Source organism: Neopsephotus bourkii, unplaced genomic scaffold, assembly GCF_033783945.1.
Source record: "Neopsephotus bourkii isolate Nb327-2 ecotype Australia unplaced genomic scaffold, CSIRO-AGI_Nbou_v1 NB_1615, whole genome shotgun sequence".
Classification (NCBI taxonomy): domain Eukaryota; kingdom Metazoa; phylum Chordata; class Aves; order Psittaciformes; family Psittacidae; genus Neopsephotus; species Neopsephotus bourkii.
The window spans coordinates 2,941,992-2,956,334 of record NW_026902090.1 but is presented as its reverse complement, the minus strand read 5'-3'; the positions used below and the strand labels follow the sequence as shown (position 1 = coordinate 2,956,334).

Here is a 14,343-nt window from a genome sequence, read left to right as displayed (position 1 = left end):
ACAGGGAAATCTGAAGAGGCAAAAAGTGAAAGTAACAATTATGAAGTTAATTGAGGCTGTATGTCCAAAATAAAGAAGGTCCAGCTGCTTTTGTTTAATTGAAGATACACCTGCAGTAAATAAACACTGCAGTAAAGCACAGGGTGAACAATGAGGAGAATATCTTATGGAAGGGAAAAAGAATGATAGGGAGAAAAAATAACCCAGGGTGCAGAAAGTAGGCAGTTGGTATCCCACAATCCTGCTCAGTATTGACACTTTGAATATTTCATATAGTAACACAGAGATAACATTGTATTAGATAAGCTCCCCTGTCTCTTACCAGCTCTGCTGTGTTATTGTGTGTAAAATCCCAGGCTATTTTTCATACAGGTGGAACACGTGTGAACAGCTCTTTACCTGTGCAGAAAATAGTCACAAGGTCTTCTGTGTTCACAGGTTTTGAATGCAGTCAGAGTCTAGGAAGGATGAAGAAGAAGAGACACCTTCTCTGCACTGGGGATTGGATCCTGTGTTTTTTGCATTTGCAAGGCTGTATATTAAAGATATAAAAGAAATGAGAGAATCTAAACAAGTGCCAGGTATGTACTTACATGTGCTGATTATGATGCACACAGAATTCTAATTGATTTACGTTGTGCTCTTTATTGAGGGATTGCAGAATGCTTCATGAACACCACTAATGTTCCGTGCCCCAAGGCTAAGTGAAGCTAATAACTTTAACAGTTCTGGGAACAACAGGTTGCATGTGAAATATGTGTGAAAATAAAATGTTCATTCTAATGGCTTTTCTTCCTCTCACATATATATATAGAGAGAGAGAGAGATAGATAGGTACATACAGAACATCTCTTACATTAAGGTAATGTTGTATTTCATCTGTGTGGTAATGCTTGTTGTTTTCTGATAACATTAATTTGAAAAATTCTGGTCCTTTCTGGTCATCTGTGTTGTATCTTTCCACTGTCTGTACAGCATTAGAGAAGGATTTTATGCATCTTGTCATTGTTGCAAAATCTTGAGTTGATGGCTGAATGTATGTGGTTTTGCTTTTTCCTCTGAATATAACAGGTAGAGGTTTTGAGGTTTTGTCTACTTAATTTCCAGATATGATAGACACTTGACATCTTCATGTATTTGAACAACCTTACTGTAAATTCTAGCATCTGTGCTGAATCTTACACCACACCTTTCATTTCCTAACCATTGTTGGAAATCATATGCTTTGCAGTCTGTTTCCTGCTGGTCTTCAGCCAATAGCACCCACACGTGTACGTTGTCTGAAGCGACAGGGGGCTGACCTTGAATTTCTGTTTTCGCTACGAAGACTTTAAATAGACTTCAGAAAGTTTTGTGCTATAGAAGGGTTCATTACTCCAAATTAAAGCTTGACAAGGTGCGAGATAATCAGGGTGGAACCCAAGTTACTTTGAATAAATGAAAAAAAGCAGTAAACCCTAAGCAGAGTTTGTGGGGTTTTTTGGTTATGTTTTTTTCCTCCACAGAGACAAGGTATACCTATTTGGCTCTTTGAATATGCTCTGCCATGTAGGTTTTGCTGCTCTTAATTACTTTTCTTTAATAGCACAGATAGCAGCAGTGTATTGTTGAAGAAATTGAGTGGTGGGGTTTTTTTGGTTTTCTTGCAACCATTTTTATATACATGTGGGCATCAGAAACTGCAAAGCCCAGTACATATATATACACTTCTGTTATTTAACATGAGAGGATACTTTTGTCTTAAATCCACTGAAAGAACGAGGCTATAGTCAGTTGTTGATGTTTATACTAGAGTGAGTAGTATTTAGAGGCCTTTTTAAAGCGTGCAGTCATACAGTAGTACTGGTGTTGCAAATGCTTCTAGTAAAAACCTGTTCCTGCTTCAATTAGAGACATTCTAATTGTTTTCAAACAAATACAAACCAATTCAATGTTAGCAGAATAGGATTGTAGTTTGGTCTTAGACGTTAGTTATATATACATGCCAAAATATATTCAGAGGAATTGAACTTAAGCACCAACAAATGTTTCACAAAAGCAGGAACAGTCCTAGAGCACAATCCTGCTCTTTTTTACCTTTAATTTCCTTTCTCACTTCCCTTCCTGTTCTTTTACTTAGGTGAGTTGTCTTCTGCTTCAGGAACTTTCAGTTTTGTTATTGCTTTTCTTTCCTAAGATGATCCTAAGGAGGTGGTATTTGTCATGTCGAGATATCAGCCTTTAAAATCGGTGTATGCAAGCTGTCTCTGCTTCCTGTGTATCTGACATTTTGAACAACTAAGCTTGCTTGCAGTCCTGTATCATTTTCTAAACCAAACTTTAAAGAATAAAATTTCATAGAACAAACACCCTGAGCTTTCATTCTCCTAGTGCTGTGTATATACCAAATCAGACATTTTTCAGCATATCTTATTTATTAGCAACAAATGTTTGCACAACAGAAACACTAAAGAAGAAAGTCTGTTGGGGAAGGAAGCAGATAGGTGTTTGCTGTTGATGTTTCCTGCCTCTAATGGGATTGTTAAAGACCAGCTGAAGCTAAATATACGATTGGTTGTAAATCAGTCATTAAGTAACGGTAATTAAGAATGAATGATTGCAAACCAAAAGGCTGTAACTAGGAAGAATGGAAAGACACACAGACTGAATGTCAGGAAAAACATCCTTAGAATGACATCTGCCAAACCATGGAGCGGTCTTCCCAGGAAAAAGGTGGGATGCCCTTCACTGGGATTGTTTATATCCTAGTTGTACAGATTGCCAGGAATTTACTGTACGGAATGGTCTTGCATTGACCCTGAGGAAATGGACTGAATGACCTAATAGGTTTTTTCTTTCCATTTTTAAGCATTAGGATTTGATGCCATAATGACTAATCCCTTTACAGAGAGGAAAGCAGTAAACCTGGCCAATTATTTTCCTGCTATAAATGGTGACAAGAAAGCTGGAAAGCCTCCCAGATAAAAACAGCAATTGTGTTGTCTTAGAGGCCATGAAATGCGAGTGGGTGTCAAACTGTGTTACAACACATAATGGAAATGAGCTTTTCTCAGACTTATCATGCAGCACTGCATTGTGACAGCTTATCAACAAGTGAGGGAAGCTACAAATAGCATAAAAGGAGGTAATAATAATTAAAGCAATGGCAAACAGCTCAGTACTTAGTAATGTTGGTAAAGACATGACCAGAACTTGCCCTAGAGAGCTCTGCATTTAAAGCCCCCTTACCACTACTGTGATTTCCTGTTGTGGTAACAGCATGTTAATGAACATGTGGTTTACTGGGTTACTAGGAGCTTGACTGGAGGTGCTTGCAAGTAGCTTCACATGTGTTTTACTGCTACCAATATGAATAAATAAACTGGCAGGAGAAACAATTTACACCTTGGAGTTAAGTTCAGCAACTTTTAGAAGTGTAAATATAATTTCATGTTCTAAATTTGAGTAGTTTCTCAAAGAATAAGGGTGGAGTTCAATGTGAGTTTATGGGGATGGAGAGAACCAGTTTTATCTGGTTCTGTCATTTGTCAAAACTCAGCTTACAGATGGAAATGAGCATAATAATATGTTGCTTGTTTGCACAGTCAAGAGCTTGGTATCCTTACTCCACAGAATTACCCAGAGACTGGCTCAGCCTTTTTTTTAAATAGAGATTTTGTAAGGTTTAGTGACCAATTATATACACTGGGAGCATCTCCATTGAGGGTTTCTATGGCAATTGTTATTGTCCTGGTAATGAGAGAAAAGTGGGTAGACCTGCTAAACATTCGCTACACCAGACCTGACCAGTGACTGCACGATTACTACAGCCAGCTCTACGACAACAGTGATAGACACATCCTCAAAACATTGCACTGGATTTTTATGAGCAGACCTTCTGTTTATGAGCTGCCTGGCTGATCACCTGTGATTTCTTTTGAAACTTAGGTGTTTTGTCTTCCTTACGTGAAGCAAGTTAATTCCAGGCTCATTTAAGTCTGCCGGCTATGTAGGCCAAGTTATTTTTGGATTTTGGTTTTGATTTTTCTCTCACTCCCTTGCTGCAGTGTTTCTCTTTGTAAGAATAAGCCTTGCCACAGTGTATGGAGCCAAATGTTCCCTTCTTAGTCCCTTGAGTTGCCTAGTTTTTAAAGACAGTTATTGAACATCCCAGCCTATTTCAGTGAAGCAGCAATGTTCAAAAACTGAACAAAATACATTAACTAAAAATTAGCCAGCCCAGGATCTGGGCTTATTGCCCTAGTCTCCTCCTGCTAGTGGACTGTGGAGCTTCAGTGTATAATGTTTGCATTGGTGTTTCTTAAGAACATTTTTCACTCTCTTCAGAGGGCATGTGGCAACTTCAGTGCTGTCAAAGTCCACTGAGCACTGATTCCTCACTGTTTCCTGGATGCATTTTTCACATGTTATTCTAATTTAAGTCATCTTTATATATACACAAAAATAGCTTTGAAGGGCTGTTTTTAGAAGCTGTTATTTCAGAAGCTGAAGTTCAGGGTGCTGTCCATGATGACGGCATAGTGTATGCCACTGTCTAAGAGGCTTGTTTCTCTGCCCCTGCCCCCCCATGGCTCCTGTTCTTTTAGAAATGAAAGACAGAATTATGCTAGTTTTCCTTTTGGAAGCTCTGCCTTAATCTGGAACAGCTGCACTGTGGGAAGCTCAGACTGCTTCCATTGTGTTCTATTATTTATTCTGAAGCCTGATGAAGATGTTAAACCCCAAAACAAACAAAACTGAAATAAAATGAAACAACAAAACAACTAAAACACCCCTAGTAACTGCAGCAAACAAACTGTTTTTCAGGTCCAAATGGGCAAGACAAGAAGAGGTTATTAGAGTTCTGACAGTCTACAAACCCAAGCTTTTGGTATCCTAAGTAGAGCTAGTATTTCTTTCTTCAAATGTTCCCAGTCCTTACTGATCCAGGAGATTTTTCACATGACTAGCATTGTATAATTCAAGATACATTAAATATGCAATAAAGTATGGGCCTTTTTACTGATAAATGTGACTTTGTATAGGGTAGGATGTTGAAAGTAAGTTATGCTTATCAAGTATGTTTTGTGTCTAGGTATATTCTTTTATAACGGACATCCAGTAAGACAGGTGGATGTTGTTGGGATAGTGGTTCAAAGGAAAGAGCGAGATGCCTTCTATAGTTATGGAGGTAAGAAAAGTTTTTCCTCTTGCACTTATCAGCCTCCTAATCTTAGTTACTGTTAGAACTTAAAAGTTGCCTTATTTGATCATCATTCTTGAAACAATTGTGCTCTTATCTGAATATACATATTTGCAGTTGGATTATTTAGCAAACTTAGGGAAGCTACTGTTTATCTCTACTTCAAAAGCAGAGAAACAGTTAAAACACAGTAACTGATTTGTTCAGGGTCATCTAGCGCATCTTAATTTTTGTTATTGCTTTGCCACTGGACTTACAATTGTTTCGCTCTCATACACATACATATATATTATATACACCTACATACACACATATATATGCAATTTATTTCGTAAGATATAAATGGATTTACCAGTGCCTGCAAATGAGAAGTCACTTCCTCCTTTTCTGAACCTTTCTGACTTTTTGTATGTTTTGTTGTATCTTAGAGCCAGCTTTTAATAGCAGTTAGGAGTTTGTTTATATTTAGATGTGTGAAGAGTCTTAACCAATCTAACTTGAGCATCATAGTACCAGTGCTTACCAACACCAGCTGGAAGTTGTCTCCTCCCTATTGCTCTTCCTAATAGTCAGGCTGTTCTTTTAACATTGAAACATCTGATCATCATTTTGTTCAGCTGTCTTTTTCAGCTGGAGAAAAAGCAGTGATGTGGCAAGTTTCAAAAGCAGGGAAGGGGGAGGTCATCTCACAGTAGGAAGGGGGAGCCAAATGCATAGATCCTCTTGAAGCGGTTGAAGGACTCGTGTCTAATGGCCTTCTCTGCCATGGCTTTCCACCTGATGGAGGCAAGTCATGGAGGCCCTCTTCTTATTCAGTTGACTTGTGAAATTGAGTCAGCAGCAATTCCCTGACTCAGGAGTATTGTGAAGATACAGTTGACAATAGGGGCCCTGCCCCCACAACACCTGCAGTTGCATCATACTGCTGCAGAGTAGCATTATCTGCTAATGCATATAGTGTACCCCACAGTTGTGCAGCTGCTTAGTGTTGGCTCTGTGCTCTATAGAAATGTCCCTGCAAGTTTCTTAGACTGGATATTTTCTAGTTTATTTCTAAGTCTAATTTCTGAATCTTTGTTATTACCCTGCCATTATGCTAAATGAGTTGACAGTAAATATTTTGAAGCACAAGTTTCTCAGGCACTTAAGTAGCACAGGCTACACAAGCTCCTAAGTTAAGAGGTGGGGATATAATGAAGTGTTGAAATATCAATTGAACATCACCTAGTGCAATTCTTTCATTGCACTAGTATGCAAATGCAGTTATTGCTTCATGAGAACAGAGGAAGGCTGAATCAAAATGACCAAGGTAAAAACAATTCTATGGGCCAGGGTTTCCCACTCTGCTTCAGCATTAGCCTAGATGTAAACCTATTGGAACTATTTGATTGTGGCAGAAAATGGAGGAATAGAAATAAAAAGAACCTGCAGAGTCATGGAATTAAGGCCTTAGCGTTACATCGGCAAACCTCTAAGTACAGCTCTCAGAGAGCTTGGCTTCCTGCTGTCCTTCCACGTCCAACTCCATTCTTTGTTCCAGCAGTTCCTGGTTTGAGCTTTCAGGCTGCCCTCCCCATCCTGCCCTCCCTCACAGGCAGGCTGACTCCCCACCCATAAAATTGTAACTTCTTAGAGAGTTTCCTGCTTGTAACTTCTTGCGTCTCTGGGTACAGCAGCCCCTGGTTGGTGAGTCACAGAGCTGATGTTTCATCACTTGAAGGGCTGCACGCTGCTCAGTGCTTGCTCCCTTCCCATCTGCTTAAAAGTGACTGACAAAGCAATTCCCCCTTTTGTAATTTTTCCCTGGAGAACTGAAATTTGTGTCACTCCCACTATCTCCCCCCCCCCCATTTCCTATCTGTCTACTTCAGAATATACACCACTTAAGAGAATCTTACATCTTTCATCAATTGAAAGATGTAAGATTCTGTGATTGATCTTAAATCAATCCCAGAGAATCTTTCTGTGTGCTGAAAACTGTACAGCCTGAACTGGTGACAAAATAACAGCAGTGTAAGAGAGTAAATTGGCTCTTTCTAGGCTTAAAGAAGCAAACAAACAAACCCAACCATGTGTAAAACCTGATTTTGACATGTTGATGTGATTGATTGTTGCTATTGTAATTAGGAGAAAGATGCCTAGTTAAAGTGCAACTTTGAACAAGCTCATATTTTATCTAATGCACCTTTCTGACCTTTGACTTGTTTTTTTTTCCCTTTCCTTTTTACCAAAACAAAACGTCCCATGTGGTTTTCCGTGTTCTCCAGAACTGTTTTGAAAGGCCAAATGCACTTGCCTAAAAAACAAACTAAAAACGTCTCACCGGGATCTCGTTGGGCTTACACAGGCCCTACAGAAAACATACCCTTTTTGTCATGAAAAAAGAAAAAGGATCACAGTTTACCATTTATCAGGTAGCTTTGAGATTGGTACCCCCTGGATCATTTATGTAAGAGCTAAAAAAACCCAAACAGCCCCAAAAAACCAACCCATATTAAAACAAAAAGAAGTTTAAACCCACAGAGATGAGGAAGGGCGGCACAGGGAGCACAGGAAGTTTTCAAAAGCCTGTAGACCCTTTGAGTGCATTTAAAATAGATTATCATTCTCCTGTCTAATTAGAATACAATTGCAAGAGTTCTCATTCATCTTTGCTTGAGAAGGTATTCGTCTTTTTGCTCAAAGCTTTTATTTGTGAACTAGGTAAATTTTGCTTCAGAGTTTTCCTCTGCTACCAGATTTCCTGTGTGGTCAAGAACAGGTCAGTCTCTCCAGGGCTCAGCTGTTTTCAGCTGTTAGATTGATGAGAAGGAGTCCAGCCTCCTAATCCTTCCCTGGTTTGTTTCTAAGCTCTTTTTAGGAATCCTATCTGTCGCAGTTGATGCAACAGCCAGTTGCAAGCTGGAATATCTAGAAGCTGCAGTAATATAATAGCAAAATGTCATCTGCCCCTGTTTCTTAGTGGCATGGTATGTGAGGGCTCTGACTCCTACCAAAATAGTTGTGTTTTGTCTATACTGAGGAGGAAATCCTACCAGCTAGATCATTATCTGTGCTCTGGTACAAAATTAAAGCTGCAGACACAGCATCTCAAAAGGATGATAGCAATGAGCTGAATGTACTTTTGTGATGGAATTTGGAATTGCCTGCATTTTATAAATGCTTTGTGTTTGTTACTAAGAATATGCAGCTAAACTACTGGGAAACAGGAAGGCAAGATGGTTATTTGAAATTAGATCCCCCAAATAGGGAGATTGTTTCAAAACATGTGAGACAATGCAAAGGCATTATGCTTTGATGCTGTGGTTCCCAAAGGAAATGGCTGCAGGTACCAGTCAGTACCTTCCTGGTAAATACTGCTGTTAACTTTTGTAGTCATGGATCTGATTTAAGGAGCAGAAGAAAATTGCAAATTCTAATTGTGAAGAGTGGAAGCTCTGTCTTGAATATGGTTCCATTCAAGCACCAAGGTGCTTGGAGCATTAGCTGGAGGTGAGATGTGACCCTTGCTGTAGTTTGACAACAATTAGCGCCTTTTTAGTTAAGAGTGTAGATTGGACATGCCATCTGTATACAGTCTCTCGATCTGTAGAGCTGTTGATTCTTCTTAGTTTTTTCATTTTCTTTGACTTTTGTCTTTCTCTGCTGTCCTTGACAATGCACTGCCTGGGGCAGAAATCCTCCAATTTACTTTGATTGGGTGCTATCAAAACAGGAAAAGCTAGATAGTTCCTGTGCTCTGGAGGTGTTAAGCTGTTTTGGAAATGGAAGTGTCTTGCATGCCACCAGTATGTATACTTTAAGTTGGGAATTCTTGGCCTAGAGCAGAACCACAAGCATGTGCTGTCTCCTGGCCTTCCTGTCTGGAGGAGCTGCCTTTCTGCTCTCTGGAACATCTTGTATAGGAATGGCCAGCAGACTTTGTGCACATTCTTAGCAGCCCTCCCAGTCTACTCGCATGACTGTATCCCCCAGTGTTGAATTGCTATTTTCTCACTGTTACAGTAATCTTTCTGTAGTTTGTGTCTGATTTCCTGTTTTGATTTGTCTGACTTCAGCTTTCAACACTGATTCTTCTTCCGACCCTTGTCAATGAGATTAAAACCCTTTAGTACCCAGTATAGTACTGAAGACTCATATTTTAAATGAGTACTTGATCACTGTTTGAGACTATAGCTGTTACTCTGCTCACTATGCACATAAGCATGTACCTGGTGCTGAGCTACTTTCATGACTGAAATGACTGTTGAGACTACCTCAGAGGTATTAAGCAGGGATTGAGCACCTGCTTTCTCCTTCAGACCAGTTGGAATGAAATACCCTTTGTAGTCATCTCACTACATATCTATGTCTCTTTCACCTCCTGGAGCATCACTACCTTTCTTATTCTGTCATTCTTGCAATTTTATTTTGTTTTTACAGTGGATGATAGTACTGGAGTTATAAATTGTGTCTGCTGGAAAAGTCCCATGGTAGCAGAAGCATCTTCATCAGGTAATTTGACAAACAATTCCTTTTTTGACTGTACATTTTTGCTTGTCTCTCTTATGTAATTTTCTAAATGATTAAACTTGAAGAAGAGCAAATTCAATGCTTTTCTTAATTTAAACCATCACTTCCTGCAGCCTAGTACATTTTGGGAGTCTTCATATTACCCTTTATGTTGTGTCCAATGGTGATGCCAATGAGAGCACTACACTATGACCTGTCAAGCCTTTTCCTTATCTGAGTAATACAGTGTTGCAATTCTATGTTGTGACATTGTTCAGAGAATCCTTCTCTTATGGTTCTTTTTGTGACTTCATCTAGTGGGGGACTAGGCTGGAAACCTGCCATGTGCCACAGCTTCCGTTTCCAAAGCCAATCTGTTGACCAGCAACCTGGTATACTTTCCCCACTCTTGTGATACAGTGGTTTCAGCATTCATCTTCTTTGCATTTGTATTCTTCTGCTTATGCATATACTGTCCTTGATGAACTTGAAAGTAGCGTAAAACACAGTGGGAGGATGCCAGCAGTCTTTTATGATTTGTGAAAGTTCTAAATGTGCAGAAATTGTGCATTTGAAATTAATCATTGCGTTCAATAACAGAAGAGGTTTCTAGTGCCTGGTTTTCTCTTTGATTTTTCTCCCACCATTTCTCATAGGTCAAAGTATGGAATGCACTCTTTTTTTGAACTTCAGAGGTTGTGTGGTAGATTGACAACCCTGATACACAGCTGATAAAATCCTACTGAAATAAATGTTACTAGTGCCATGTGGTGGTGTTAGGGTTATCTACACATAGAATGGGGAGAGAAAAACTTGGAGTTAAAAACTCTTGTCTGTGAAACAAGCCCAGTTTTATAGACAGATAATTCTTGCTTCTGTTTAACAGTGATATGACAATTGATAGAAACAATCCCAACTGCAACTGGAATCTAGAAATCAGTTCTCGCTTTTAGAGAGGTGATGTTGTGGCACAGTTTAAAAAAAAATAAATAATGGGGATCCACAATCAAATCTGGTTTTTATGAGGAACTAAATGCTGCTTGAAAGAGAGTGAGGACTGAGAATGCTGCTTTCAACTTCGTGTTCTTATTTTACCTGTACGTCAGCAGTGCTTGAATGGACACTGTGTTATTAGTGGAAATCAATTAATTTGTACCTTGCTAAAGAAAATAGCTCCTGGGGGAAGAGGAAACTTCCTTCCAGCCCTTTGTAATTGTCATCAGGGATTCTTGGATCATGAATCAGGTTTTACATTATGAAGAATTTACTCTCCTGCAAAGGTGTGTTATGTAAATGTGAAGTTCTGTCAAGTTTCATTCATCTCAGTGTAGACTTCAAATTGCATCGCATGAATACTTTGGCCACACCTCAGATGACTCATTTTTTTATGTAAGAAGTTCAGCTGACCTTTCTTTTCACCTCTCATCCATCTTAGCATGACAAAATCAAAAATGGCAGAACCCATTTCAATTAATGTTTCAACTTTGCAACCCACCTACCGCATTTTCGGTAGTAAATCAGTATCTCCTCCTCATCCCTTTTACACTTTCCCTGGGTGATCTCTTAAATAAATATAATACTGTAAACTGACTTTATCACCCAAATGTTTTGCTACCCAGGACGTACAGGGCCTGGGACCTTAATCCTTTTTTTTATAATGTGAGTCCTGAGATGCTTAGGTGAATGCAAAAGGACAGTCCTCTTGGCCTTAATCCCCCATTTCCTTTCCCGCACTTCTTGCAGGTCGTCCAAGCACACCCAGCAGCCTTACTGTGCTTGAACAGATAAAGAAGCTTCAAGAAATGGTGAGCCAGAAAACTAAGCTGGAGATCGGGGATGTTGTCAGGGTCAGAGGTTGCATCCGAACCTACAGGCAACAAAGAGAAATTCGGGCTTCATGTTTTTGTGAGTGTTGTGGACCTGTGACATGTGTATCTTTGTCTGAATAGCTGTCTGAATTCGTGAGATGATCTAAGCTGTATGTAATTCACTGGATCATTTCCACTTTATTTTTTGGCACCTCATGTTTCTAAAGAGATTTACATCTGTATGTCTTTATTTCAATTTTAGCAGTGGAAGGTTAGAAGGCACACTACTAAATGTATGGGATTAGATTGCCTGTAAATGAGGCCTTCTTGGAAAATGCCTCATTTATAAAATATTACTAGCATGCATACAAGAATACTATGCAGATACTGTGATTTGGTATCTGTGACAATGACTTGCTCTTCAGTTTTCTTTGTGTTGAGGTAGAACAGACAAAGCCCATGGGAAGGGAGTTGGTGACGTTTTATGTCATGTGTCACCAGGAGCATTAGCTGCTTTGAAGAAGCAGTTGCTGGTATAATCCATTCTGTGGGCAGACAGCAACATATAGGCACATTGTACCTCTTGAAGCCAAGGGTCTTCCAGGTTCTCTGGTTCTGCAGAATAATTGCAAAGTGAAGCCTCATCTTCAGGCAGTAGGGCACATACCTGTGTGCAGGTGCTGCCCCTGTATCCGACAGCTCTTTAGACAGCAGGGCTCTGAAGTCCACTCATTGCACCCTACAAGCTCCCACTTACGTAACTTCTCTGTGCTTGTGCTGTTGTGTAAGAGTCAGTTTTCCCCAGTGAAACCTTTGAGACAATCTAAAAATGATTCCTTGGGGGGAAGCCCATCTTTTATACAAGATCTATGTAGCTTAGCAAAAAGATCTAGATTTTTTTGGCTCTAATTAAAACCTGAAAGGGAATTCAACCTCCTTTCCAGACAGAAGATTTATGAATGTATAACCCATTCAAGGGCTGGTAATAACACCATTGTTTCAGTAAAAGAGAGCCATGCAGTTCAAATAGCCTCTAAATTGCTTTTACTTTGGTCCAAAAAAGGGTCCTTACTATATGTTAACTTTATGTAATGGATAAAGACTTCTGAAAGGTAAAATAGAGATCATGAAGTCTGGTTAAATAAGTTGTCAGACAAAAGCATGATCTGCAATGCATCACAACAGGCCATTTACCTCCTTGTAAACTGTAAAAGCAGGAGTGGCCTTTGTGGTTTTGTTTTTATAAAAGCAGAAGTGAACAAAATTTGCCAATTTAATGCTGGCATGGGAAGCTCTGTTGTGTTGCCTCAGGTATTTTTGCTTATAAGATTGGTATGGCAGTCCTGGCCAACTATGTGTGTTCTTTTTACTGCTCCAGATAAAGTGGATGATCCTGTGTGTAATGTTCAGATTTCAAGGATGCTGGAACTCCCCTGTCTCTATAGAGAAGTTTATGATAAACCTTTCCAAGATCCTGAGGAGGGACAGAGGTAAATGCAGTATCCAGACTGGTCTTGGGGCAAAGTGTGGTTTTTATTATTGTTTATTTCTTATTGTAATAACTGTGGAGAAAGATGGAAAAGAGCCCAGCTGTGATTTACTCTCTGCATACGTGTAAAGTAGCAGCCTGCTTTTCTCCCAAATAATTCATAAACCACACAGATGAGATCACAGAATACCAGGTTGAGAGGGTCCTCAAGGATCATCTGGTCCAACCTTTCTATGCACAGATACCTCTGTATAATCTGATAAAAGAAATATAACTCTGAACCAAAGTGAGCATTCAGAAGGGGGTAAAATACTATGTACAGATCTCTTGCTTCTAGTAAAAAAGCTGGGGTATTGAGCAAGATTTGGAGGTGAGGTCAACAGATTAGATGGATGATCATCTTTGCCTGATTTTATGTGTAAGGGTAAGGGGCTATTCCATTGAAATCCTCTCAGCTTCTACTGCCCATGTCATCAAATCACAGACATAACCTCAATGAACTGATTCAAACACCCACCCGTTCCTGTATTCAGTTTAAGTTTAGCTGGATGTTTACTGGAAGGTCTGATGCGTGTAGCGTGTTTTCAGAGACTGCAGATCTTAAAAGCACAACACTGTTACAGCAAATGATTTAAGAAGAACAGTTCAATGCTTATTGCGTATAAAAAGGGTCTGGTTTAATTAAAGGTTTAAATTCAGATTCTTTAAGGACACTGAAATAGCTTTAGATCTTTGCAAACCAGTCTAGCAGGCTAACTTTAGGTAACTAAACAAATGCTAAGAATGTTATTTCTTGCCTTTTGACATGTTCTGTGTATCCTTGTAGTGGCCTGGAGGATCAGGCATTCTTGATCAATGTGCTGCATGAGAAAGTGCAAGGTTTTCTATTAGAAAACAAAATTCAGACCTTTTACCAACAGGAGTTGGAAACAATTGATACGTTGGTGTCGCTGGTTGGTGCGCATCTATCCACTCCCGACTGTCAGGAGGTAAGTGAATGTAACTGTTTCAAGTGTTTAGTGGGGGGGAAAAATACCACGTACTTTTTTAATGCATAAACAGCCAGATAAGAGGCTGGTGCCTTGGGAGGGTTCAAAAGCCACAAGCGCTTTAGCTTCATGCATGAATTGTTTACAAAGATTGAGGAAACCTGGTCACTTGAGACGTATAAAACTGGACTGAAGAAAGCAGTGTGAGAAAATCCTGTTGTTAAGTGTAATCTTGTATTAGGCCTAAGTAACCTTAGTCTGCAACAGGCACTAATTTACCTAGATCTGTAAATAGTGGCAGTATGAGAAAAGGAAGATCCCTTTAAGGTGCTTGAGCTGTTTGGGTCAGATGTTTGAGATCCTGAATTTGATCAGGAAAAGGAA

At 39.4% G+C, this 14,343-nt stretch overlaps 1 protein-coding gene across 3 annotated transcripts in view; it reads left to right on the top strand.

Annotated features, from left to right (window-relative positions):
* The window catches only part of STN1 (STN1 subunit of CST complex), a 49,404-nt gene that overhangs the window by 16,405 nt on the left and 18,656 nt on the right, over nt 1-14,343 (top strand). For all 3 annotated transcript variants that reach the window (XM_061372617.1, XM_061372618.1, XM_061372616.1), the window contains exons 2-7: nt 439-581; nt 5,075-5,170; nt 9,605-9,676; nt 11,417-11,578; nt 12,860-12,971; nt 13,797-13,959. In XM_061372617.1, the coding sequence (XP_061228601.1) occupies nt 446-581; nt 5,075-5,170; nt 9,605-9,676; nt 11,417-11,578; nt 12,860-12,971; nt 13,797-13,959 (741 nt within the window). In that variant the 5' untranslated portion in view covers nt 439-445. The remainder of the gene's footprint in view (nt 1-438; nt 582-5,074; nt 5,171-9,604; nt 9,677-11,416; nt 11,579-12,859; nt 12,972-13,796; nt 13,960-14,343) is intronic.